At 39.7% G+C, this 16,687-nt stretch overlaps 1 protein-coding gene across 1 annotated transcript; it reads left to right on the top strand.

Moving 5' to 3' along the window:
• The first annotated feature begins 106 nt into the window (after positions 1 to 106).
• samd8b (sterile alpha motif domain containing 8b) lies at positions 107 to 16,443 on the top strand. Its single transcript, XM_027008332.3, has 7 exons — positions 107 to 290; positions 5,204 to 5,541; positions 8,165 to 8,426; positions 9,834 to 9,929; positions 10,831 to 10,948; positions 11,145 to 11,295; positions 13,872 to 16,443. The coding sequence occupies exons 2-7, from the start codon at positions 5,241 to 5,243 to the stop codon at positions 14,174 to 14,176; spliced, it is 1,233 nt and encodes a 410-aa protein (XP_026864133.2). The 5' UTR covers positions 107 to 290; positions 5,204 to 5,240; the 3' UTR covers positions 14,177 to 16,443.
• The last annotated feature ends 244 nt before the right edge of the window (positions 16,444 to 16,687 follow it).

Genomic DNA, 16,687 nt, shown 5'->3' with positions numbered 1-16,687 from the left:
TTTCTCTGCACGTCCCCATGTAACCAGTGGATGTCAGTGTTTTGGCAGAAGGCCTGTGCGGTGTCATCTGACGCATGGCACACGGAGTCCGCCCTGTTTACAACCGCAAACGCAAAGCTGTCAAATGTGTGACACAGCCTAGGGACGGTGGATAGTAGTCAGGACGCAATGATTTACAGCAAATATCCAAATACAGAAAAGGCCTGGACACCCTTCAAAGACTCAAGTAAAAGAAACCACCTCCTGACACCTACCGTTAATGCTTTAAATTCTCTCGAATGAGATATCTGGTGAGTATGAGCTAGCGAAATTCTTTTTCTTATAGAGCATCAGCTCACAATAGGTAATGTTAAGTTACCTATTATGCTAACTATACAGCTAGCTAGCTAAATAATAAGACTTGTATTTGCATTAAAAAACTAGATTTTGTTAAATATGTAAATAAATATTACTGAGCCAAGTATATGTTTTGCGACAGCTGAGATTAGGTGTAGCTAACGTTATTGATGGGTAGCTAGGTTAGCTACTTGTGGTGCCCAGCCAGTTAGCAAGCTAGCTAACATAGGTAACCTGGCTAGCCAACATTGGCTTGGTAACCCCAGGTGTTTGCTGTTGCAGGATAACCAGCTAAACCAATAACGTTTGTTGATTTAGTGATAAGGGCATTATTGCTCACTCAGGTTGCGGGCTTTGTAGAAAATGAGGCTTGCTGGCGGATTAAGTTAACTATGTGTTTGTAATCTTAGTTGTCATTCAGAACTGTTCTCCACGTTGGCACATATAACTAGTTATGTCACGCCGTTCAATTAAACTAGCTAAGATACAGTGGCCGAGAACTGCTTGTTTAGCATGCCGACTTGCCGAAACGTGTTGTGTGTCTTGAAATAGTGTTTGCAATCTCAATCGTATGAGAAACATTTTTTACATTTTTAAAAATGTGAGAAAATACATTTGTGTCATGTTTGCGTTGTTTTAATTACAGATAAGGAATATATAACTTAATTGAACATGGGGGTGAATCTAAGTGTTTTTTTGTTTTTTTTTATGTCCATATGCTTGTTCAAAAATAAAATTCATTTTATATGATCATGTCCAATCACTTGTGCTAGTTTGGAGACAAGTTAGTTTATAAGATCCTCTTCTGAGCCCCTAACATGCATGGGTTACGTGATGGATTTCACTCAGTGCTTAGATTGTGTGACATATTAGAACCATGATATTTTCGCTCAGTGGGACAGGACTAAACTTTTTGGCGAGGACACATTGTGATATTACACCACTGAACAGAAGCTGAAGTCCTTTTGGTTAAAACATTGCATTAAAACTCTCTTGAGTGTGTAAGTATATGTGGGAGTTTCATGTTTTTCCTGTAATATTTTACCCTGCACCTTGTGAGATTTTGGTGTGTGCAAACAGTATACAACATAATTGCTACAGCCCTGTGTAATATCACTTAAATGTCAAATTATTCAAAACTGTATCTCCTCTTAATAACTGCATTATTTCAGAGTTGACTAATATAGTATTTTCTCTTCTAGATAATCAAAAATAAATACTTTAGAAAGACTGTATTAAATATACAGGCCCCAAAGTAGAAATCTATTGCAACAAAAACTAATAAACCTGTGATCTCTGACACACAAGTTAGAAAACCTGTGATCATTGAAAGAAAATTAGTATACCCATGTTTTCAAATTAGCATAATTCTCTAAACATGGTTATTAAATGAAATTTGAACAGCAGAATTTCTGAATTTTGGATCTATGATTGTGAAACTTCACAAAGATGGAAAAGGACACAGGAAGATCTATCACCAATTAAAATCAGTTGAAACACAGTTGTAGCAATAATCAGGAGGTATAGCAAAAGCTATAGTACCACTAACCAAGACTATAGAGACTGTCCTAGTAAAATGACGCCACAGACAGTGTGCTACTTGCACAGTCTAGCTCTGAAAAACGCAAGGGCAAGTGCTTGGCACAGGGGCTATCAGAGTTTCTCTAACAGCTCAGACAGTGCAAAGGACATTACATAAAGTCATTCTCTGTGGACAGCATCCAAGAAAAAAATCTTGCTTGCTCATTGGCACAGAACTGCAATATTAAAGTTTGCATGAAACATGAACATGGTCAGAAGCCTGAAGAATATTGGGAGCACATTCTTTGGTCAGATGAGACCAATATAAACTTGTTCAGCATGTTTGTGACATCATTGTGTGTTTGTGTGTGTGTGTGTGTGTGTGTGTGTGTGGGGGGGGGGGGGGGTGATATGGGGCTGCATGAATGCAAATGTCTTGAGGAGATGATGGTATCATCAATGCCTGTGGATATAGAAAAATTATGGCTGAGGGATGACTGTCATTCACCAGAAGATTGGCAGAAGAGGAATGTTACAGCATGATAATAATCCAAAGCTCAATGACAAAATCAAACAAGATTTTCTAAAGATGAACAAAGTGAAAAGATGAAAATAAGAGAATCCCTTTGGGGTATTTTTAAATGAAAGGTAGAGCAACACCACCCCTCCACCAAAAAATATCCGGACAAAAAAGGTCTCTGAATAATGACAGAACATCTCATCAGATGTGTGTGCAACCCTGGTATCCTCCATGCTGAGGAGGAGTGAGTCTGTCATCAAAATAAATATGGACATGCAAGGAATTGGGGGGGGATTTTGAATCTCAGTAATGAAAGGTGTACTGACTTCGTGTTTTATTGGTTTCCTACTATGGGGCCTGTATTTTTAATATAGCATTAGTTTTTAATTTTGCATAAGAACAATTATCCTACTATTCAACTATTCAGAAGTAATGCAGAAGTAATCCAGTTTTGTTGTACTTTTATCATATACTGTATAGGCTATGGTGTAGAATTCTTAGGAATAGAGAGGCACAGAAGGCATTGTGGGTAATTTTTTAAAAGAGGACTCATATTTCAGCCTTCTGCAATATCAGTATTGCTTAGGTCAAGACTATAATAATGATTAACAAATGATAGATGATATTTGTATTGGGGAGTTACTGGTGGGGGTAAAGTTCCTGTCCTCTGTGTTCTGTGTAGAAAAGGGTTCAAGGAGTAAACAGACACCACCCTAAGAGAACTACACAAACAGCTGCATATCACATCACCATATCAGTTCAGGGCTAACTCTGGCCCTATTACAAGTGTGTGTGAGAGAGTAAGGGAGAGAGGAGGGGGTAGGAGAAAGAATGAAAGTGTGTGAAAACTTTGTTGTTGGGGTGTGTGCAAACTTAGGAAGTAGACTTAGGAAGTTGTCAGTGTATGTGCATGTGTGGAAATGATTGTTTTGCTTTGGGAGTGGTTGGTTCAAACACAAAAACATATGTTGGTTCAAACACAAAAACACAATATGTCAGGGTTTCTGTTTATGGAGTTAGGGACAGGTCAGAGCATGTGAGAACTGGATTGGTTTGTGGATGTCTTCCAATGATGTAGACTCTAATGGCAGTGTTTTTCAGAGTGGCTATTGATGAAATCTGAGGGAAGGGTGATCTGTTGAGCAACTCCAGGTCCTAGTCTGTTTCCACTAAACCAGTTCTGACACTCTTTATTGTGTAAGAGTTGAGTGGAGGACCATTACCCCATGGAAATGGCTGAAAATTTAGAGTAACCTTATTCGGGCTGATTTTTCTTGACTGAATGGTGTCGAGAACGTTTGTGTAGTCAGGACAGATGGACAGTTCTAGATAACTAATGAGGCAGCACTCAGAGCAATGTCCTAGGCTGTGGACTGAATACAATAAGCATCTGCAATCTCCAAAAAGAATCTGAAATCTTTAGAATCTGTAGACATCTTAAAATTATTAGGCTTTTTGAATACAACATGATTTGAAAAGATGTAAGATCTACCAATGTGGACTTTGTGTCCAAGGTGTTGCTGATGAGGGCATTGTAGTTTTCAGTAGCAGCCTTGCAGGCCATTGGCTTGGCTATCAACATGTTTGGTCAGCAGTTCGAATCTTGGCTAGTATGTGGAGTTTTCAACATGTTTGTCTGTGGTTTAAGTTAAAACAACAGAAACCAGAGTACTGCAGCATGGAGCTTTGTTCTTAAAGTATTCATTTTAACTACACTTTAGCAGGGTCAGTGCTTTCTGTCCTGTTGTGGTTTGGCTTCTCAGAGACTGCAGAGATGGCCAGTTTCCTTTCTCTTTTTTTCAGTTCTTTTTCTTTTTTCTTTTTTTTAATTCAGGTTTTACAGGTTAATCCATATTTTAGGGCCCAATGGCACTCTAATTTAGTTCTGGTTTTAGTCCCTGTGTTCCAAACAAACAGTTGGTTTTACTTTTTGATATCCTAGTTCTGTAGCTGTTCTGTTCATAGGCTGGTAAATAGCTGTTATAAGGTTAGGAAGCCTCAAAACCAGCTGACTAAGTGGAAGTCTTTTCCAGGATTCAGCTCTTGGATTTGTAGTGCTGTAACATGCAGTGCTGCTTGAGGACTGGTCTTTAGATGCATCCTTATGATGTGTCTTTTTGGTATATTGAATAATGGTGGATTTAATTATGCCCTACATGCATTGGATTGAGTTTTCCTTTAGGTTTTTAGAGTCCTTTATCATAGCTCCAAGATTGTCCATACTGCTGAACATTCTCTCTCTCCCCCTCTCCCCCCACGTCCCTTATCCTCAGCTGGCTCTGCAATCCCCATTAAAGAGAGTGTTCTTGGTTGTTAAGTCTAAATGAATTACTTGGTTAAATGCTAAAGGCTTTTCATCAGCAGTGTTATAAAGTCCCTCCACTGAAGTGAGATCTGGCACTGCTTACGTTATAGCCTACACCCTGCTGTGTCAAGCCTGCTGCTCATGGGCTGACTGGCTGCAAGGCTTCAAGCTACACTGAGGAATTGAGGAATTTGAGCAATTGGGGAATTTTTTAGGAATGCAGTCATTGCTCTGGCATCAAGTGGGTTGGTATTGTGTGATTTATTCTTGCTGTAATGAATGTGTTCATCATGCGCTGTTGATGAACACATTTGCTAAAAGTGTGGTCACTTTTACCAAATAAAATACCAACTATTATGTGGGTTGGATGTGCTCATGCAGATGATTTTGATGGTTAGCCTACACAGTTGAAAACCAATTTGAGTGAACACAGATGTCATTATAACGTTACATGAGCTGCACTCTGGTTAATGTGTGTTTCTGCTGCTCTGTATTCCATGTACATGCGTGTGTGCATGTAGTGTGCGCACAGCGTGCTCCGTCTGTCTGAGCTGTGGAATGGCAGGCTCCGGGCCACAGCAGGGCGTGCGGTACTGGAGTGTGAAGCAGGTGGGGCGGTGGCTGCGTGAGGAGGGGTTCTGTGACTACGTGGACCTACTGTGTAACAAACACCGGCTGGACGGCACCAGCCTGCTCACCCTGACCGAGTATGACCTACGCTCACCTCCACTCGAGATCAAGGTGCTTGGGGACATCAAGAGGCTCATGGTGTCTCTGCGCAAGCTGCAAAAACAGAATGCAGATGTGCTAGAGGAGCTGGGCTACGCCTATGATGGACACTCCCCACAAGGAGGCACTGGTAGGTATAAGGAAAAATTTCCCTATTTTCCTTAACCCTGTCCCACTGCTCCCACTGTCTGCCTTGCTTGGGTCTGGTTGTTCCACCTCATGGCCCTGGGGCACTTTATTCAGAGATACATGAGTATATAGAGAGAACAAAATCATTGAATAAGTGGAATTATGTAAATTTGAATAAGTGGAAATATGTAAATGATATAGCAAGCGCAATATTTTCGAATATGACATGATATGCAGATCTAAAATGAGACATTCATCTATTGCCAACTCTGGACCATATTTGACATGGATTATCAACTATCTAAAAATAAACAACAAAACAGCAAAACATGAGAGCAAAAGAAAAAAATGGCACTGCTGATTAAAGGATAGGTTATTTACAGTAAAGGGAGCCACACTGTAGGGAACTAACAGTAGGTTTTAGAAATAACATAAGCTGCATAATAGCTAGTGATTGCACTGATTCAATACCACATATTGGAATTATGTCGATATCAGCAAATAAATTCTGCATTGGATATCAATGAAGAAATTTTTAAGTAAACTGATCCATTACCATCTGAATTTAACTGTAGTGTTTTCCTCACATTAACTACTAACACTATTATGTTTAAATGCAAATATCTATGCAGTCATACACGTCTGGTGATCTCCCTTGCTAACATTCTGATAACGCAGTATGGGGGAACAGGTTATCTGCCCTCTAGTGAGAGCATTTAAATGAGACAAAATATAATTTTAGGACTGTGCACTGCCATGGATCCCTGACCAACGGGGATTTGTTTATTAATCCATTTAAAAATAAAACAAAAAGATGACTTTTCCAGTTTGGCTGTAAAGTAAAGGAAGTTCAGAGTCAGGAAAAGAAGCAGAAACCTGAGACAGTGATCTGGAGAGGAATAAGAATAACCAATAAGTAAAGATCTTTCCTTCTCTAAATCCAGATAGTTAAATACTCTGTGACTTTAGTATATTCAAACTACAAGAAAAAACAGGAAAACTGCAGTTTGTGTTACCCTGCTGAGTTTTAAGGAGGAATGAAAATTTTGAATAAGAAGCTGAAGATTAAGCTACGGTAGCTGTCCATAGATTTTAAGAAAAAGAATAACCACGTAGAAAGAAAAACCATCTTGTGATTGTTATCAGATTAAATTTCTTAGTTTTAAGCAGAGGTCAAGTGAAGACAGACTCATTGTACAGCTAGCCTAGCTCTGTCTGCTAACTTATCCTGGTGTGTATGGGGTGTCTAGTGGTTGGAACAGTGATTTATCACTGAAATTCACAAGAAGACTAATTATAAGATCAATATTAAGTTGATATTAAGTTGAATATTAAGTGGAATTGCAGTTGCAATAAGTTCAGGCAGACGTACTGAGCATAGAGAGAGAGAGAGTGTGTGTGTGAATGCATTTGTGTGTGTTGGAGTACAGCACAGTGTGTACAGTACATCTATTAACCAAGATGATGCCTGTAGAAATAATTCTCACTAAAAGAGACCCTGACTGTTGGGCAATAGAAGGGAAAAACTACTTGCTTTAGTCTTGTAAACAAAGCTTTTTTGGGTTTTTTTTTGTTTTTAAATATATAATTATATTTATATTTATCTGTCATTTCCATGCATTATATCTGTAAACATAGTTTATATATAATATATCTCACCCAAAACAGTTCCCCCAAACAACTGAACCACAGCTCCACAGTGGTTTTTAATGAAAAAATATTGCATTGGTATTGATGTTGGCCGACATTCAGATGCATAATATTGATATTGGATTGGTACAGAACAAATTGGTGTTGTGCCAACTCTTATAATTGCGTTGGTACTGAAATTCAGTTTCCAGCAGTGCTGGGGAGAGGATATTGACACTGTTGAGTAATGCTTTTCATCTGTGAATGACTCTTATCTCACAAATAGCTGAGCAGCTAACACACTGCTTCAGGTGCCATTAGTGAGTGAGTGAAACGTTTGCTGGCTAAACATATAGCACAGAACGTATGTTTACCCCAGTCCTGTCTAACTGGTAGGTGTTAGTGTTCATGCATTTGGAGAGCCATAAATCAGATATTTGCAGTCTATCCTTGGATATCAGGTTTTTGTTTTTGGAACCGAATGAATATCTGGTCTGGCTGGTAGTTCTTATGGTTCAGCCTCGATAATGAGTGGTAATTGCCCATGATTAAATTTGATCTTGTCTGGCTAGTAGTTCTTAAGATCTCAGCCTCGGTAAAGAGTGGTAGTTGGCTATGATTAAATCTGTGTTAAGTGGACAATTATAAATAAATAACAACATTGCCTATACCTGGTACAGGTTTATAATTTCCGAATAACTGTTTGCTAACAGCCTCATGTTGTTCAGAAGGAGGACTTTCATAAAACAGGTGTATATTGGCATGGCCCTGTACAAACTTTGAGAAAATCTGATGACGTCTAAGGACTGTTGTGAGCTCATAATTGGGGTATTAGAACACAACTTGTTGTGTACTGTATGCTATAGTAGTTTTAGCTCTAAGCTAGTCCCAGTAAAGTGACAGTGTGTGAGGTTGTCTTTGTTGTATGTAGTCAGTGATGTAGGCATGTCTGTGTGCGTGTCTGTCTGTGTGCGTGTTTGTGTGTGTGTGCTCAGGTCCAGAGTGGCTATGTAATGGAGACTCTGTGCGGGACTGTGACAGTGTGGCTGATGCCCTCGTGGCAGAACAGTGCCAGTACAGCAATGGCAAGCACAAGCACCTGACACGACGTCTGGACCCAGAGTACTGGAAAACAGCCCTCAGTTCTATCTATGTCGTCCTCGTTTTTGGTTTCACCTCCTTCGTTATGGTGATTGTGCATGAGCGTGTTCCAGACATGCGCACCTACCCTCCACTGCCTGACATTTTCCTGGACAGGTAAGTGGGTAACCTGGGTGGGCAAGAAGTTAACCTGAGAGGGTGAGTGAGTAACCTGGGTGGGTGTGAGGGTTTTACAGAGCATAGAACGGCAATCCAGCACAAAACCTGTATTTGCTCCTAGTGGTGGAAACATTAGCCACAGCAGTCTGTTCCAATTACACTTCTAATGTTTTTAACATTAGAAATTGTGTATCAGTGTGCTACATAGTTTGTATTTGTATGTGAAATCAAAACTGTTTCTGTCTGGTCTATTGCTACAGGACAGGAACATTGTTATAAAATAATACTATAAATTCCTTTGCATTAATTTGCTTTTTAATAATTGTGGTTTCTGATAAAAATTACTGCAAGTTGTTAAAAGGTGGATGTTCTCCTTTTGGAATTTGGAACTGTCCCTGATCTAACACAATGCTGTGCTTCATCATAGATAGTTCCAACGCCTGTACTGACATGAATGCTTGATGAATTTCACTACTTTGCATTTGTCTGTGTACTCTTAGTCATAATCACAAGGTTGACATTTGTTGGTTACATTTGCTGATTGGCTAACCACACACACACACACACACACACACACACACACACACACACACACAGTAGGACAGTCCTTCAGTCAAGAAACAACATTAAGCAAACACCATTAAAAACCATCACTAAAAAGGCTCTGTAATATGAGAATAAATGGAAAAACAATCATTTGTAGGCCAAAGCAGTTGAATGCTGCTTGTATTGATGGACTGTACAAAGTAGCCGATGCAATGTTGAAGAAAAAGCTTGATGGACTTCTGTAGTCAGTTTGTGAGTAACATTTAGTTCAACAGTGCAGAGGTGAAATTGTGTGGAAACTGAGAGATGGGTGCAGAGGCAGGTGGTGGGAGAGGGGGAAACAGACCTGTTAGTCAGCGACCTAGCATCTGCTAGTCAGCAGGCTTTCTCACAGGAACACACAGTTTGATTAAAAGGTATTTTTGTTTCTGTTGTGGTACCACAAAACTAATATCACTTTGTCAACCTGTGTTGTTCACAACATGAGAGATTACGAAACAGGACATGAGTCGTTAGCATATCATTGACAGCATCTTTCTGTGAGAGTTATCTGTGCTCAGATGAATAGTATTCAGACACACTACTGTCTCTTCCTAGATTTGCATGCAAAATATTCACAAAAAGATGGAAAGCCCCTGCACAATATGCCTTAATTACGCTCTGCCGTGCATTAACACTAGTGTGTTTATATTACTACATGGTGCAATATACCCATATATTTAACCCCACTGTTGAACTCTTAAAGTGTCATGGTTGAAGATTGGTCTGCATTATTTTAACCAAAAATGAGGTTTGTTCGAGTGCTAGAGTGCTCAGTGTCTCTGTAGAGCGGATTAACAATTTTCCTTCTTTCTACAGTGTACCCAGAATTCCCTGGGCCTTTGCCATGGGTGAGGCATGTGGAGTCATCCTTTGTAATATCTGGCTACTTGTACTGCTACTACACAAACACAGGTAAACACACAGCATACACTCACAATCCCTCACACAATGCACACACATTGTTGACATACATGTCTGGCAGTCACAATACATCTTTTTCATGAGGGTGAGTATGTGTGCAAAGATGAACAAGTCTGCAAGTGTGTGCGTATCCATGTGTCTGCAGGTGTTGTTTTTGTACGTGTGTGTGGGTGGGGGGTGGTGCGCAAGATAGTGAGGATTATGTAAGCGCCTTTGCTCTTGCACATTTGGATTGGTATACACCAGCTGTGTGTGTGCGCGTGCGTGTGTGTGTGTGTGTGTGTGTTTTCCCTGTGCCTTCCTGTGTCTTTCTGTTATTGAAATTCTGTTGAGAGGTGAGAAGTGACCCTGTAAGAGGGTGAAAGGCATGGTGAGGAAGATTCAGCTGGAGAGAACAGAGAATCCAACAAGCCCACTAAGGAAACTTCAGGCCTGCAGGTTTAGATCACATCCTGGCTTTGGCTAGAATGATGTATGCAATAAGCTACCTCCTGGGAGTGGAGGGCCTGTAGTGTGGAGCTCCACACTACAGTGACTGGGGACCCTACAGCCTGGTAACATTCTGCTGACATCACTGAGTTTTAAATGCCCCACTTAAGATGGCCTGCTAGTCACTGCACACAGCCCTGAGAGTCCATCTCTCCTCCCTACTGGTCCATGTCTAGGTGCTTATTTTGAAAGGTCTAGTTTTAAATATAGCAGAATGAGAATGCAAGGGAGGGGAGAAAAAGAGCAAGGGAGGGGAAGTTTTCTAGTCTAAATGATTGTAGGAATATGGGTGATCTGTAAAGGTCATGTTCTGAATTCTATAGATCATGTTTTAAATTCTAAATGATCCCTTTCTCTGTGTATGTGTGTGTTCATACACCTGTGCATGTGCATGTGTGTATAGGTCCATACTTCTGAGACGGTTGTGTAGTCTGATGGGAACAGTGTTCATGCTGCGCTGTGTCACCATGTTTGTCACCTCACTCTCAGTACCTGGCCAACACCTGCAGTGCACTGGGAAGGTAAATACAGGAATAAATGCACAGACTAATTTCCAGGAGAATACCTGCAGTTTAGCAGGGGAATAGTAAAAGACTTAAAGAGTAAAAGCTTTGGTTAGTGAGCAGCACTTTAAATATGAAAGAACATACCATATTTGTCAATTATTAAGTTGTGTTTGCATATGCATGCATGTGTGTGTGTGTGCGTGCATTATAGATATACGGTGATATTTGGGCGAAGCTGCAGAGAGCAGTCGCCATATGGAGTGGCTTTGGCATGACCCTGACAGGAGTGCACACCTGCGGGGATTACATGTTCAGCGGGCACACTGTGGTCCTCACCATGCTCAACTTCTTTGTCACTGAATGTGAGTAACACAACTTCTTGAGCATGCATGCGCCAGCAGAGACACTTTAGTGTGTGGAAAATATCTAAAAATAACTAAATGTGTTATCCACATACAAAGAAGTCCAGAAAGGACATGAGAAAGCAACTTTTGTTACCAACTAATTCAAGACCATGACTTATTTTTCTTGTGATCTCAACAAAAGTTGCTTTTTCAAGGGCACAACTTGCTTTCCTCATGGTCTTAAAATGCATAATTAGGAATACAAGCTCTAACTCATGGATGAGTGCATGCGTTTTTACGTTAATCAGGGACTGACACAACAGGAAACACAGTCAAAGCTGCTCACACATTCTCAATTAACAGAAATAAAGAAAATTCCTTTTCTCTGTTTACAAGTCTAATAAATTTCCACGTTTACCACCTTAGTTACTGGTGCTGGATTATTTGTAATATTATGGTATGTGTATTATTAACATGATTTCAAAGACTTTATCATGTTAATACATGTGTGATAATATTGTAAATAATAAGATATATGTGAAACGATATTATATATTATGAGTGTCATTCGGACTGGATAAATGTGGTCGGATTGTTACAAGGAGAGTAACAGTTATGACTGAGGGGATCGTACTACTGGAAAGTAACATACCAGATGTTGAGGGCAGCTACAAGTACCTTGGAATCCCACAGGCAATGGGAATCATGACGAGGCCACAAGGAAAACAGCTATAGCCACAAAGAGTGAGGCAAGTCTTGCAAAGTCAAGCTGAATGGGAGAAACCTATTAACACCCACGCTCTTCCAGCTATCAGATATCCCACTGGCATAATCAGCTTGCCAAAGTGGGAGATAGAAGCCACTGACATCAAGACAGGGAAACTACTTAAAATGCCTGGAGGGTTTCATCCCAAATCAGCAACTCTGAGACTGAGACCAAGCGGAAGGAGAGGGGCCAAGGATTAATGAGCATCAGAACCACTAAACAGGATGAAACAACCAAGATTCAAGCGTACACCAGGATGATGAAGTGTTTACTGAGTACCTCAGATAGCAAAAAGCCAGGAAGGATGGAAATGAGGAGGAGCAGGAAACATCATGGGAGGAAAAACCCCTGTACAGTATGCATCACTGGCAGATAGTGGAAATGGCTGATATGGTGAGATCCTACCAATGGCAGGAAAAGGGTGGGTTGAAAGACTGCATGGAGACACTAATCATGGCATCACAGGAACAAGCTCTGAATACAAGATCAATAGAGCCTGGGATCTACCATGCCAGGCAGGACCCCAGATGTAGGCTGTAAAGATGCCCCTGATACAGTCCAGCACATAACAGTGGGATGCAAGATGCTAGCATGCAGGACGCTCATGGAACGCCATAACCAAGTGGCTAGGTAGAGTATACATACTATGTTCCCATCTTGAGAACAACTAAGATACTACACAAGAATCTCAAGCTCCCAGGCCTTTGGTAGAGAACCCAAGCTTGAAGGAAAAAAAGACTGCCCGGATGGGGAGTAGGGAGGTTTTTTTGTTTGTTTGTTTTTTAAATGTATAATACAGGCTGCAATCTACCACACAATTTACATTCACAGCATTTAGCAGATGCTCTTATCCAGAGCGACTTAGAAAAGTGCTTTGTCATTTACTCACCGAATACATCTTAGCCAGTACAGTAGGTAGGTACACTACAGGAGGTTAGAGTCCAATATACCAATGAACTAGAATACTCTTGACATACAGGGATCAGTGCTGATACCTAGAAGTGCCAAACACTTAATCTGTATCTCAGAAAGCGTTAAGTGCAATAAACAATAAGTACTAGTTTGTTAGTCAGCATCGGTGTAATAAACAATACCGTACAATAAGTATTAGTTTCAGTTAGTCAACATAGAAGCACGCTCAGTGGTCATTTATATATTCCACAAATAGATAGGTCTTCAATCTTCTTAGGAGAAGACCAGCAAGTAGTGAGTTGCAGTAGATGCCAGTATAATATCTCATTCATAATTATTGTTAAAACTAGCATATGGTAACACCTCTAGACCCAGTAAACCGTATTCTTATTACAAATTAATTGTTGAAAAATGACATGATGGTGATTCAGATGTAATGAAAATCTCTATACACTGATGTACTGAGAATCTCTATACACTGCCATAGTTTGCATAAGCTCTCCCCTTTCCAAAATTACATTTCTTGCGTCTTTAAGGTTCTGTTAGGCCTTAGCTTACCTGAAAATAATTTAAAGTGTAAAAACAACCATTTGGTATCTTAAGATCACAAGAAAAATAAGTTGTGAATTCAGTAACAGTACAGAAATAATAAGTAGCTCGTGACCTTTCTGGGCTTCTGTAAAATTCTTTGTAGACATATAACAGTTGGTAAATAATACAGTGCCTCTTGCGATCGTGTCTAGCTGTAGTTGGATTGTAAATTCTGAATCTGAGTGTTTGATTAATATTGTGGATGTTTCTGTATTTGATGGAGTTGTTTTTTCTGTCTCACTATTGGATTAATAATATTGATTCCAAAGTCTTTGATAGGTGGTGTTGCTGTCATTGCTTTAGTGTTGGTGTTTGTCTCCTGTAGACACTCCGAGGAGCTGGAACTTCATTCACACACTCTCCTGGGTGCTCAACCTGTTTGGCATCTTCTTCATCCTGGCTGCTCATGAGCATTACTCCATCGATGTCTTCATCGCCTTCTACATCACCACACGTCTCTTCCTGTATTACCACACGCTGGCCAACACGCGCGCCTACCAGCACAGTCGCCGTGCTCGTATCTGGTTCCCCATGTTCTCTTTCTTTGAGTGCAACGTTAATGGCCCTGTGCCCAACGAGTATTGCTGGCCCTTCTCTAGACCAGCCTTCCTCAGGAGACTCATCGGCTAAACACACACATAAACACATCATCACACGCAAACACAAAACACACACACGTTCATGCACAGGCTAACTCACTCTCTGACTACTCATTTGAGTTGTACATTGTGAGGATAGAGATACTATCTTAATCATTATAAGCATTTGTTGCCATTTTGGCATGAATCTTTTTCTCTCACTGTCATAGTGGCCAGCAAAATGTTTTGTTCTCTATCTCACTCACCCACTCCTCTCAGACACACACACCCACAAACGCACACAAAACTGTTGATTGTCTGCAAGTTGGAAAATAAGGTTGGAGTCTTCCCACTGTTTTGTGCACACTGCAACTTGGAGGCTGTGTGTGTGTGTGTGTGTGTGTGTGTGTGTGTGTGTGTGTGTGTGTGTGTGTGTGTGTGTGTGTGTGTGTGTGTGTGTGTAAATATATATATATATAAACACTAAACATACTAATTTAAAAAACAGTGACAGGTAGGGCAAAAGTTCAGTCTGAACTGCATGACAATATTTGCAGTTTTCATTTTTCTAGATCCTAAAGGTTAGGTTGTCTAGTTTAACAGATAAAGGTACAATATTTTTCTGTTCACTCTTAGTAGAATATTGAAGTTGCATATGTGCTAATGTTTTATTCCAATGTGTACGTTGTTAATGAAAGATGCTAAATTTGAAGCATTTTTCAAGTTTTGCTACTATAAAACCCTAACCCTAACCCTGGGACTGGGACAACTTTATGCCACAGATCTTACACGGAGTACATTTTAAGAGAAAAAAATATATATAACTAGTGGTGGGGTGACCGTGCAGGTTAATTATAGTTGCCATGTTACACTGAAATGTGACTAGCAGGGTTGTAAACCTAAAAACAAATGCAGAAAATCAAAAATTGTTAACTGAACATTAAGTATATTTCAAACAACAAATCTGATAAATACATTTTACCGATCATTATATGAAAATAAAAATTAATGGAGGTGTTAAAATAATATGACAAACACAAAAGCATTAAATTTGTGGCCAGCCCAGTAACCAAAAGCTTGCAGTAACTGTAAACACTTTAACTGTTTTAAAATAATTGATTCCTTGTTTGTCCCAAAGTGATTTCAACCTTGTTTACCAACCTTTTGAAGCAATATGAAACATTAATGCTTCCAGAACTCCTATAGTTTACACTTTCATTGTCTGAGTAATGTTTCTGTCAGCCTTGATCATTTCCATGTGTTTAATTTGTGCGATAAGCCTTTGTACTAAGGATTTGCCATTTTGCTTGGCAGTATTAGACTACCTGCATATGCTTACAAATTATCATTTGTGCAAGATTTTTTTATTTTTATTTTAGGGGGGATGTGGTATTCAGGACACACAGGTTTTTCTCTCCAATTTTTTCTTATCTTTTCAGCCTTGCTGTTATACCATTATGTTTGAGTGAATTATCTGTGATCAGCTGCCAAAATTTGGGATATAAATTGTTGAGTCTCTGTCCTAATTAGCATTCCAAATGCCAACGATATTTCATAGCATGCTTCATCTCTTTAATACACAAGGGTTTTTTTTGTTTTGTTTTTTGGTTTTTTTTGTTTGTTTGTTTTTTTACATTTTTGTGAGATGTGTTAACTCTTGATGTGTTAGTATTTAGAAGGTCTCTTATACGGTCTTAGAATGTTTACAGTTTAACAAAACTCCTTTCTCCCCTAAAGAGGACTATGTTTTCCTCTCATTCTAGCGCGTGACATTAGAGCTGAGCTGACAGGATATAAGGATGGATCATTGGATGTGTGTGCAGTTGTGTACATGCACAAGTGTGTCTATCGATCTCTGATCCTCTTAAAGTGGAAAGTCTGCTGAAGGTTCTAGTGGAGATCCGGTTTGGTTTTTTGCACAGATGTACAGAAATACAATAAGTTAATTTATTTGTTGTAGGTTTGTAAATATACAGGATACAACAAAGTCAACCCCCAACCCCCCAGCCAAAAAAAAAAAAAAAAAGAAGAAGAAGAAAGCACAACAATTACTTGCCTAGTTAATATGTAAGGGAGAAAGTGGACATGTGAGTGCTATTGGGCGCCAATGGACCCTCCCTAATGGATGATCTACATTTGCCAGTTGAAGGAGTCCCACCATTCCTCTAAGCCCTCTGAAGGCTTGGGGTTTAGTTAGGTTGTTGGGGGAGCTCTGACCTCACCCTTGCTGAGTCTCCTTTTGTAGTTACATTCATGTTTGATATGTTGATTGTATGATTCAATATGTTTCTGATATTGCTAATAAAAGTTTAAACTTAATCTTGTAAAGATGCCTTTTTTATGAAGCTAATCAGTCCTCAAATGAAATCAGTTTCAGCATGACAGTCTGAGTAACGGGGGAGGTGGGGGGAGAAAAAAATTGCTTCTGGGAAAGAGACCTGTATGTGTGGATCAGTTTTTGGTTTTGTTTTAAATGTGTGTTAGAGGCTGGGGCTAATACCTTAAAAGTTAACCCCTATTAAGATCAATCTTGCTAGTTTTTAATTAATGCTTATTTTAAAAA

Source organism: Electrophorus electricus, chromosome 15 (genome assembly GCF_041902795.1).
Source record: "Electrophorus electricus isolate QZ-2024a chromosome 15, ASM4190279v1, whole genome shotgun sequence".
NCBI lineage: Eukaryota > Metazoa > Chordata > Actinopteri > Gymnotiformes > Gymnotidae > Electrophorus > Electrophorus electricus.
The sequence above is the reverse complement of the archived record's forward strand: the minus strand, read 5'-3'. Positions and strand labels throughout refer to the sequence as shown.

Excerpts from the sequence above, each read along its gene's own strand:
- samd8b (XM_027008332.3), top strand. The coding sequence starts at position 5,241 with ATGGCAGGCTCCGGGCCACAGCAGGGCGTGCGGTACTGGAGTGTGAAG. Across the intron at positions 5,542-8,164 it reads CTCCCCACAAGGAGGCACTG|GTCCAGAGTGGCTATGTAAT; the intron begins GTAGGTATAAGG and ends GTGTGTGCTCAG. Across the intron at positions 10,949-11,144 it reads ACCTGCAGTGCACTGGGAAG|ATATACGGTGATATTTGGGC; the intron begins GTAAATACAGGA and ends CGTGCATTATAG.